At 40.5% G+C, this 11,688-nt stretch overlaps 1 protein-coding gene across 3 annotated transcripts in view; it reads right to left on the bottom strand.

The window, feature by feature from the left end:
- Positions 1-353: 353 nt before the first annotated feature.
- MAP3K20 (mitogen-activated protein kinase kinase kinase 20) overlaps positions 354-11,688 on the bottom strand; it is a 257,081-nt gene continuing 245,746 nt past the window's right edge. For all 3 annotated transcript variants that reach the window (XM_077448019.1, XM_077448021.1, XM_077448020.1), the window contains 3 exons: positions 10,066-10,140; positions 5,724-5,868; positions 354-1,217 (listed from right to left, as the gene is read on the bottom strand). In XM_077448019.1, coding sequence (XP_077304145.1) covers positions 523-1,217; positions 5,724-5,868; positions 10,066-10,140 — 915 coding nt within the window. In that variant the 3' untranslated portion in view covers positions 354-522. The remainder of the gene's footprint in view (positions 1,218-5,723; positions 5,869-10,065; positions 10,141-11,688) is intronic.

Below are 11,688 nucleotides of genomic sequence, written 5' to 3'. Positions count from 1 at the left end.
CATGGGCTGGTGTAGTCTGACAGCGGGAGGTTTACCCGCCGTCAGAATACAATGATCAGTGCTGATGGCTATAGCTGCCAGCATTGATCGCACATGAAAAACCAGAGAGGCTGGTTATACTGAAGTTGAGCAATGAATCAACTTCAGTACAACCAGCCTGCCCATAGATGGATCAAAATTCGTCCGGTTCCAGCTAAATCGGGAAAATGTTGATCAGTCTATGGCCGGCCTTTCTGTATTCATGGGCTGTAAGGCTTCAAAAGATTTTAACATGGTTCTATAATTTCTGACACTTCTCTACCTATCCAAATATATAATGTAAAGTAAATAAAGAATAAATACCAAGACCAGCACATAGGAAAGGGGATATTCTTTTATTTGCAATTTGCACTTAATAATGTTTATGCAAAAATATAAATATATATAAATTGCTATGGTGCTATTGATGTTTAAAAAAAAATCCAATTAAATTAGATAAAATATTTGCATTTTTAAAAAAATAAATAAGAGTGTAAACTGATGCTATTGACGACTACGATTAGATGCTTTGGGTCTATCTTTTTTTGACTTGATTTGTATAGGTTGCTTGTGATGTTTTTTGGAATGTTCTACTTTTATCCACCCTCCATCATTATTAACCCTGTTTTCTTCTCCATTAACCTCTTCTGTGGTTGGCACGGGCATCCCTGGTATGTGTCGAGTCTGATTTTGGCCCTTTCTGTGAGGTTTGTCATCATAAGTCCTTGCTTGATTTTGGGTTACTGTGTAGGATGTGTAATATTTACCATTGCTTGCTTGGGGACTCTTTCCTCCACTTCTTTGTGTGGGTGAGCTATGAGCAGAGTTTTGGTAAAAATAGTTTCTCTTTGCCCTATACCGTGCCCTCTCTCTCTCAGAGGGACTATCTGAGGCTGTACTGGAAGCACTGCTGCCTTTAGAACTATGAAGAGACATGGAGGACAAATTTGTAGTGAGTCCAATTTGGGTTGGCGATGAACTGCGTGAGTAGGTGATAGGAGTAACTTGTAACGTGGAAATTACTCTCACTCGTCTGACAGCAGCGGCGTAGGTTTCCTGGTTTTGAAGGTATGGTAAAATCTGTGACAGATTATTATGGCTAGAGGACTGGGAACGAGGTAAGCCAGGTGCATGCTGAGGAGACCTGTCCATCGCCATCTGACGCATTCTTAACATGTAGATCCATTGCCCATCAACACCTGTGGAAATGGAAATGTCATTAATGTCACAGTTAAAGAATATGTAAAACCAACATTTCATATTCCTGTCCTGATATGTGCCTGCTGCACCATGTACTTGTATGAAAAAGTATCCTGTTCTCTTTGTATTGCTTTATTTGTGTGACATCCCTGGTGTTCCTGTCAGTCCCTCTGACCACACTTAGCAGGAGAACACACCGTGGTCGGTTCCTTAACTATGCTGGGAACTCAGCCTGCTCGCCTCCAATGATTAGACTTGTCCTGACCCGATACACAGCCATTCATTGGGAAGATCAGTATTCTGCTGTTTCTTCTCCCCCCCCCCAGCTCTTTTGTAGCTGACAACAGGAGGAATGTGATAAAAAAGGGGAAAACAAGGTATTAAGACATTTTTTTGGTGAAAAAGATTTGTTATCCAGAGGTCTGGGGAGCAAGGCACCACATCCCATAAACTGGAAAATACACATGAAATCCGGAATGGGAACTTTTAGGGTGCCAGACAAAGATAATATATTACATCGTGTTTTAAAATTCATATCAAATTGTATTGGATATATTAAAAAGATACTTTTGTTTTTTAGGGGGTTTAAAAAAAAAGAATTTCAATAAAGATCACATGCAATCCAGGTATACAGTACAGCAATAATTCCTCAACAGGTTTCGCCAGAAAATGGCTTATTCAGAAGACTTATTTTGCTGTACAGGATATTCACTGTAGACAAAAAAAAAATACACATTTAGAAACAATATAAAATGGGGCAGTACGGCCCTTTTATTTATATTTCATACATAACCACTTGCCAACCAGCCACCGCAGTTGTACTACAGCAGAATGGCTCGGCTGGGCGAAACAATGTAACGTTGCTTCGCCCTGTAGCCACTAGGAGCGCGGGTCAATTTTGTTTGGGTGTAACGTCGCACGTGCAATTGTCAGTTAAAGCGATGCAGTGCCGAATCGCTAAAAAGTACTCTGGTCAGGAAGGGGGTAAAATCTTCCGGGGCTGAAGCGGTTAAATTATATTACAAAACAAAGTTTCATATATAATAAATTATATAACAACATAGTTACAATGAATCATCTGAAGGACTGCTCTTACCCACCAGACACCACCAGATAAGTATGTATCTGTGAAGGGCCAAAAGATTACCATCAAAAGCATATCAGTGTGTCATAGGAGGACCATATCACCACAATGAAGATCTAAAAAATATCCAACACAATATTAAGGAGACCATTGTCTCCAAAGGGAGGGTTCTGGATTCACAATGGTCTCCTTAATATTGCGTTGGATATTTTTTAGATCTTCATTGTGGTGATATGATCCTCCTATGACACACTGATCTTTTTGAAGGTAAAGTTTTGGCCTTTATACAGACTTACATACTTACCCGGTGGCATCTCTGGCGTAAGAGCAGTCCGGATGATTCATTTTTAACTATGTTGTTATATAATTTATTATATATGAAATATAAATAACAGGGCCATACGGCCCCATTTTATATTGTTTCTAAATGTGTATTCTTTTTGTCTACAGTGAATATCCTGTACAGTAAAATAAAGTCTCATGAAGAAGTCATTTTCTGGCAAAGCATGGTGAGCAATTATCACTGTACTGTATTCCTGGATCACATGTGATCTTTATTCAAATTCTTTTTAAAAAAACAAAACAAAAAAACCCCCAAAAAGTATCTTTTTAATGTAAAGAAAGAGAGCGCGACCGGGGAGAAAAGGGATTATTGCAGTCTTTTTAATGTATTCAATAAAATGTGATATGAATTTTAAAACATGATGTAGTATATAATCTTTGTCTGGCACCCTAAAAGTCCCCATTTGGTATTTCATGTGTATTTGCAGTTTTTTTTTTATATACACAAAAGGTTTTGCCTTTCATTTCTATTTTTAAACTGAATGGGCTGTTTTACAAGGTGAGGATTTACAATCATGTTAGGGTAAGATTACTGGTTTTATTTGAATTGAAAGACAAAATCCCTGTCCCATGATGCCTTTGCCAGCTCCGATGCAAGCTGTAGATGCAAGCTTCTGGCCTGAAATTGCTGGTAATATAACGCAGTATGTTAAGTTCTGTCAAATGTTGGGGAGTTTTTCCCGTATTTGTTACTCTATCAACAACAACACTTTTGTGAATGCCTTTATTATATTTATTAGCCCTTTTTATAAAAACTATACATGAGATACCCACACTTTTGTCAAGAGAGTAATAGCTACATATTTGTAAAAGTTGATAATTTTTTATCTAAAAAAAAAAAATAATAAAAATAAAAAATGTTCTAGATATAGTGGTGTTGTGGGTCTGTCTATAAATCAACTGGTGAAACTAGTAAGACCTGCAGTTCGGGGAAATCACCTGAATGAAGAAGAGGCTCCTGGACAAAACTGCCAGGGATGCCTGCACCCATTATTTAAATAATATAATTATTAAGTCACGCTTTTTTCAAACTTCTATAAGTTCTGGTTCAGCCGTGAAGATCTACTATGCCCAAGCAGCATCTATGATCTGGCCGCTTTTCACATTTTACTTAACCTCTTTGTTAGACACCTTGTATTACCTTCAACAATCAACCTGCATATTTCACAGCGGCATTTCTCTCTTGTTCCGATGGGTAACAGGTGCAGATTACCTGATTAGCAATTATAAAGCTACCCATACACATGAGATGACATTTGCCCAATCTAGTCTTTTTTCAACCAGAAGAATGAGAGAAACTGCCCCGAAATAGGTGTGCCAAGCTTGTGGCATCATACTCAAAAATACTTGAGACTGTAATTGGAGCCAAAGGTGCTTTAACAAAGTATTGAGCAAAGAATGTGAATAGTTATGTACATGTAATTTGTTTTTTTTTTTAATTTTGAATAAATTTGAAAAGATTTCAAACGTCTTTCACGTTGTCATTATGGGGTATTGTTTGTGGAATTTAGAGCAAAATAATGAATTTAATCAATTTTGGAATAAGGCTGTACATAACAAAATGTGGAAAAGGTGAAGCGCTGTGAATACTTTCCGGATGCACTGTATAAGCAAATGATGGTGACACAGGACCCAATGTGTGGTGGCAGATTACGGTAGGCAACGCTGGGTTTGCTGGATGTGTAAGCATGTGTTATTAGGATAATCAAGGAAACCAAGTAAGAGGGGAAAGAAAAAATATTATAGCGGGTTGAATTTCCTCTTTAACATAACATAATTTTATTTCTAATGAAGCTAAATACACCGCATCCAGGATGTCATTTATAATTAACATGAATAACTCTGAACTCACAAAAGAAATCATACTCTTTATAAGTTTAGAGTGCATTGTTTTAACTTTCAGGGAGCAACAGTGCCACTTGGTGGTATATCCGTTCTCTCAGCCGTGTTCACTGGTATATGTTTCAGTTCACAACGTACCCTCAGCTTTTGAAATGCTAAGACAGATGAATGATAATTTTTCTTGCATTGTCTACATTCTTTACATTTTTAAATACATTATGTGTTGTATAATGCTATTAAGTGTATGTATTGAGAACAAAGAACACCAGTAACCTTACTCAATAAAGAGGCAGCTCTTTTTTGGAGAAGAGGCATCCTATGTCTCTTCTCCAATAAGGCACGCTATCCTGACTGCTCTCAGTCTTCTACTGAATGGACACTGAGGTGTGCATGTATTTGAGTGTGCAAGAATAACCAGTTCCTGCATATATACACAGGATCACATCATGCCCCACTGGCCAATCAATAGGCAAAAGGCCTGTCACCCGGGGGAAGAGGACAGCGGCCAGCAAGGGATGTAACCATTGTGTCGCTGGAAGGTAGAGGTGAGTATCTTGCAGAGTTTAGTTCCGCTATAAATGGTCAGTCAATTCCAAACTGATACTTCGGTTAAGGAAAGAAACATCCGAGCTAGATTATTATACACTTCTTACATCTCCCAAGGGTAGGATTTCGCTGCTGGAATAGCTCCACCATCACCCACCACAGAGTTTTACTCCTTTTGTTCGAGATAGCGAGAGTTTAAATCCTACTGCTACAATCTCTATAATGTAACATGAATGAAAAATCCAGCAGGGAGGGGAGACCCCTCATAGGATACTTCAGGTGGAGGAATCTCAGAAGTCCTAAGATGTATAAGAAGCTAGTGAGTGATTCACTACGATCCATCTAGAGCAGAAATATCACTTCTGGGTATATCAGCATCTATAATATTAAGGATATTTGCCAATAGGAGCTGAGGTTTTTGCAATATGACCAAATGTAAGGTCAAGGCCTCAACTTACATGTGCTGGATGAGGCCTGGAGATAATAGAACACTGAACACTCTATAAATAATAGTTGGCTCTGGAAATAGGCTCCAGCTTGTAACAATCACATACACTATAAATGGTTCTGGTTTATTACTTCCATCTAAAACTGGGATTTCAAGCATTTACTACAGTGCTGGCTTAATTAAACAGCAAACCATTTAATACAATGATGTGTTGCTCATTCTGTGAAATTCTGGGAATCTTACTAGAATCATTGCTGGGCTTGCTCTCGGAGTTCAGCAGTGGCTGCTTTATTGCTAGTTGGACCGACTTCACTGCGTCCTGCTTTTTCATCTTGTTCCAGTGAATTTTATGAATGTGTTTGGTAAATTTAGGAGTTCTGACATCACTCTGTTGGACAAAAAGAAAAAAAACAAACAGCTCTATAAACACTCTGCATATAAATTAACCAAAACACAACAGAGGAAGAAAATAGATACAAAGATATTGGCAAAGAGATCTTTATTAGGGGGTGCTGGGCCAGCTGGCTGCAGTCTCCCCATCACTGATTACTATGCTGCCAGTTACAGTTTTCCACATTGTCTCCTAAATGTCTGGAAGAGTCTTTATTGTATACTATAACAGCAGAACAAAAATGGATTTACACTGATGCCACCTCTTGGCAAAATCAAAATATGTAAACGTCAAGCTTTAAAAGGAAACTATATGATTCACATGCTAGGTGACATAACAGGTTTGTCATAGAGGGGTCACCATAGACGGGCCGAGCTCCCCTTTTTATGCAGAGAAAGGCACCTCTAAGTGCAGTATGTCAGCAATTTTATTAAAAGGCAAGGGTAAAAAAAAAACACAGGATTACAGAGTAAACAGGCTCATCACTGTATGATGTACTCCTGAAAAGGTATTCCCTGTCACCGTGTCGGCCAGCAGCTTCAGGAACCGAGGGTCTGGGGGAGCAAATGGCTGCCACACTCCCTCAAACCACCATGGAACACAGGAGGCGGAAGTGACATCAGGAAGAGGCGGTGGCTAGTTTCAGAGCATGCTCAAGGGCTCCTTCTTGAGGTTTTGAAGAAGAAGCCTTTACGCATGCTCCAAAACTAGTTACCGCCCCTTGCTGATGTCAATTCTGCCCCGGTATTAAGGAAGTGCGGCAGCCATCTTGCTCCTCCAGACCCTCGATTCCTGCTGGCCGGCACAGTGACAGGGAATACCATCTCAGGAGGACTTCATACAGTGATGAGCCTGTTTACTCTGTAATCCTGTAAGCCCTTGTACACACGGCCGGCCATTCCGACAACAAAATCCGTCGGATTTTGTCCAAAACCGGTGTTGCATACACATGGTCGGACAAAGTTGTCGGAAAATCCGATCGTTCGTAACGTGATGACGTAGACCAGCTCTAAAACTTTGTCCGTCAGATATTCCGATGGAAACAGTCCGATGGAGCCCACACACAGTCGGATTATCCGACAACGCGGTCCGATCGGACAGTGTGTACAAGGGCTAAGTGTTTTTAACCTTTGCCTTTAATAAAATTGCTGACATACTGCACTTAGAGGTGCCTTTCTCTGTATATCTTTGTCTATCCAGAGCCTGCTTCTCTTCTGTAAGTGGTGCTTGAGTGCTTGTCAGCTTGCTATCCTGCTACCTTGGATGATCCTGAATGTATATATAGCACCTGGAGAGGAAAACCCTTGTAGGAGAAGAGCTCCTACTTAATATTTTCCATGAACTCACCTCCTTGCCTCCCATACCTGTGGAAAGGGCACCCTGAAATTCCTGTGAAAGCGTCAAACTTCTGAAGCCTTGAAACGTTTGGCCACCGGCTTCTCAAGTGCCCTGACTAAATTAAAAGGAAGCATGGACGGTGCAATGTGTTCCCCAGTTTGGAAAATTAATGCAAATGCTGAGTTGATGTTATGTCAAGGTCGCTAAAGATCATTAGGTGGCCAAAAAGTGCTACCCGCCCCACCACTGCCATTAGTAAACTATGTTTCTATAGAGTCTGCCATATATAAAAGTCCTTTTACGTATGATCAGAGCAATTTTGTATAACAAATAGTTGATGATATAGTCGCATTTTAAAAACAAGTGGTATATAAGCATGCACCGTTTTCATTTAAAGCATGGGTGCTCAACCTGTGGCCCTCCAGTTGTGGAATTACAAGTCCCATTAAGGCATTGCAAGGCTGACAGGTAGAAGCATGACTGCCAAAGACAGAGGCATGATGGGACTTGTAGTTCCACAACAGCTGGAGAGCCACAGGTTGAGCACCCATGATTTAAACTCTGCATTGTCTATGGACCTCTTTACATGCTAGAGATAAATCTACATATAAACAATACAACATGTTGTCTATAATAGCACATTCTGGTTTGTACATGCTCAGCAGTAATTGTAAAACATGGACTTAAACCAAAAAAGTGGAGCCTTTACAGATGGGAATTACCATCAATTATACACGAGGCACATCCTGCACAAAACTGACATTATATAACTAACAACTTTATAGGTTACTGCATGATAAATAAGACTGAAAGACCTTGGAGATCACATCAACTTGCATAGCCCAGGCTTTAGGAAACAAACCCACTCACCCCACATGTGTGCAGCTAATACCTCTGCCCGCTGTGGGTTAGATAGAATGCACATTGCAGTAAACCTGATGGAACTTCTCACTTCTAGTCCTATATATCCTACATAGCATTAAAGGCTTGCTGACTGCTATCCCTTGTTGGGTGGCATTGCTAATAAGGCACAGGTATAATGAGCTGTATGCAGGGTGCTCATTTGTGCAGATATGTTTCTATCAGGACAGAAATAACACGGCCAGCTTATTCTAATAGTTTAGTGTCAGCAACCTTCCCCACAGTATATGTCATATTCACAAACATTAGTCAACCAGCATGCCAGTGAGCACACTGTAGTCTTCATTTGTTTTTAATTCTTGCACTCATACCTGTACTGCTAATGGCAAGTTAAATTCATTAATTATAATGTATGCACTTCATATCTCAAAATGGCCCCAAAGCATGCACTTCAGACCTCAAATCCACCCCAATACATGCATTTCAGACCTCAGATCAGTCCCAATGCATGCATTTAAGATCTCAGTTAAGCCCCAGTGCATGCATTTCAGATCTCATTTAAGCCCCAGTGCATGCATTTCAGATCTCAGTTAAGCCCCAGAGCATACATTTCAGATCTCAGTTCAGCACCAATGCATGCATTTCAGACTTCAGATCAGCCACAATGCATGCACTTAAAGAGGTTATAAAGCTTGAACATTTTTTAATCTTAACCTCTTCACACCGACCACCTCCCAGCCCTTTAAGAGCCTAAAAGCCAGGAGGTGGAGGCAGGCATTTGGGTCATGTGACCACTGTCATTGGCTATCACAGTGGTCACATGATCTGAAAAAGCTCCCAATCACAAGTATGCATCAGGAGCTTTCTGGTACCTGTCAGCTACCATGCTGGGAGCGAACAGAAGACACCTTCTCAGCATGGTAAGTGGTTTTAACAGGGCTGCATATGTGCGGACACTCAGCGTTAAGGTCCACCCACCGAGCGCCCATATATATGCATGCGGCCGGTGTCAAAGGGTTAATGCATTCCTTGCATTAAGGTAAAAAAAAGTTTAGGTAGTAGTATTCCCCCTCACCCCTCCTTATATTTACCTGAGCCCTCATTCAATCCATCGCTGTGCCCGTCTGCAGGAGCACTCTCCCCTCACTTCCTGGCCTCACAGGCTTTGCTGAAGTAGCGAAAGCCATTGGGGCAGGGGTGAGCCTTGTTGTCTGTGTCTATAGACGCAGACAGTGAGGCTCAGGAGTGAGCCTGCACAAGTGCCCCTATAGGAAGCACCAGAGAGGAGGAGCCAGATGGGCTGGCAGGGGGAACCCGAGAAGAGAAGGTTCAGAGCCGTGCTGCACAATTGCATAATTCCATTACACAAAGCAGGTAATTATAAACCTGTTTGGGTTTTTAAATTTAGCATTTACAATCACTATAAGATCTAATTTTAGCCCCAATGCATGCACTTCACATCTCAGTTAGGTACCAATGCATGCACTTCACATATCAGTTCAGCCCCAATGCATGCACTTTACATATCAGTTAGGTACTAATGCATGCACTTCACATATGAGTTCAGTCCCAATGCATGCACTTCACATATCAGTTAGGTACTAATGCATGCACTTCACATCTCAGTTCCACCCCAATGTATGCACTTCACATCTCAGTTCCGCCCCAATGTATGCACTTCACATCTCAGTTCAGCCCCAATGCATGCACTTCACATCTCAGTTCAGCCCCAATGCATGCACTTCACATCTCAGTTCAGCCCCATTTCATGCACTTCCCATCTCAGTTCAGCCCCAATGTATGCACTTCACATCTCAGTTCCGCCCCAATGTATGCACTTCACATCTCAGTTCAGCCCCAATGCATGCACTTCACATCTCAGTTTAGCCCCATTGCATGCACTTCCCATCTCAGTTCAGCCCCAATGTATGCACTTCACATCTCAGTTCTCAGTTCCCAAGCCCAGTATCTTTATGGTATATACTAGACAAATACCTCATAGGTCACAGTGCACTCCACTGACTCATCTTCAGCTATCCCAACAATCCATTTCTCCATTACAAATGGCGGCTGCAGGGAAGAAAACAAATGAGGTGTAAAGAAAATAAAGATTATAGCCAGCACATAGGTAAAATGTATTTTAATTATGTAACTAAAAGTGACACTATAAACTTTTTTTTACCATCCGGTTGGTGTAAATATTCATATCGGTATGTCTAAATATATTTGAAAACCTAATTTCTGTTTATAATTACTTACATGGGTGTAGCCATTTTAAAATCAATATATATATAAAGTCTCTGCTACCTGCCTAGTTGTTGATTACAAAGATTGTGTCTAATGGCCCATTACACACGTAAAAATTTTTTTTGCATGCTAGTCTCACATTGAAAATGGATAGGTTACTAAAGTTACAAAAATTCTTGTATGCCAGAATAAAAAATCAGAAGTGATGTAGTGTGTTGTAGTGTATTTGTATTGTATTTATGGATGACAACTGTACTGTAAATGAAAATCGTACAATCTGGTATCATAGGAGAACATTTTTTCATGCTTGTCAGATTGGATAATATCAGATGAACTGTCGAAAGCTCTGTAGCTCTGTACTAATGATCCGATTATTGTACCATCGATTCGAAAGCGGTATTTTTTGTCTGGTGTACGGGCCATTGGACCAAGGATCTCCAAACTATGGCCCTCCAGCTATTGCAGAACTACACTTCCCATGAGGCATTGTAAAACTCTGACATTCACAGACATGACTAGACATGATGAGAATTGTAGTTCTAAACAACTGGAGAGCCATAGTTTGGAGACCCCTGCATTAGACTATGGGTAATGATTTGCCCACTTGTTGGCAGTCTCATCATTTGAAGCCACACTGAAATGAATGTGCTGCTAATGGGTTGACCATCAATATGTAGTTTCTCGGCAGGAAGAGATTAATATGACTTGCGTAGCACTCACTATTCCTCTTTCTTGAGGCAAGTGGACCAAGTTGTGGGGACTGGATGGAATCAATATCCTCTCTACTTGGCTGAGACTTTGCAATTGTTAAGAGGCCAAGAAGTACTATAAAAGCATACTCAATTATGAAAGAAGCTGGTCTAGCTATGGTCCCATTATCCCACTGCTGTGGTTATTATTTTTTTTATACAAGTAGCTGTGTGCACAAAGGAACTCTCAACACTTGAGGGAGAGACCAGGAGGGAGAAAGAAGGCGTTACGTAGAGACCAGGCAGCCTTGTAGGTGAAAAAAGCTGGACAGTCAGGGACTTCAAGCTAAACACTGGTAGGCCAATAAATATAAGCTCTGAATAAAGTTAGTATTCCTTTACTCTCCCATCCAGACTAAACAAGCATTTAACCTTTACTATCTGGGGAAAGGGGGAGAAAACAAGGCACAAAATACTTGAATTTAATGGCTCGCCTGAGTTTTGACTTTAAATGCTGTGTAAGTGCCCCACAGGCAAGAATTTATTTTGTACTTTGCTTTTTTTTTGTCTGCAAGAAGCTGCCTATGCTGCTTTTATCCTAGAACTGCAAAACTGCTGTGTGAACTCCAGCTGTCTATACAAAAAAAGCAGTGGCTGCCTACTCCAAGAAATAGTTGAAGCT

This window comes from Lithobates pipiens, unplaced genomic scaffold (genome assembly GCF_037356315.1).
Source record: "Lithobates pipiens isolate NorthernLeopardFrog02 unplaced genomic scaffold, aLitPip1_a1.2 Scaffold_22, whole genome shotgun sequence".
NCBI classification, from domain to species: domain Eukaryota; kingdom Metazoa; phylum Chordata; class Amphibia; order Anura; family Ranidae; genus Lithobates; species Lithobates pipiens.
The sequence above is the reverse complement of the archived record's forward strand: the minus strand, read 5'-3'. Positions and strand labels throughout refer to the sequence as shown.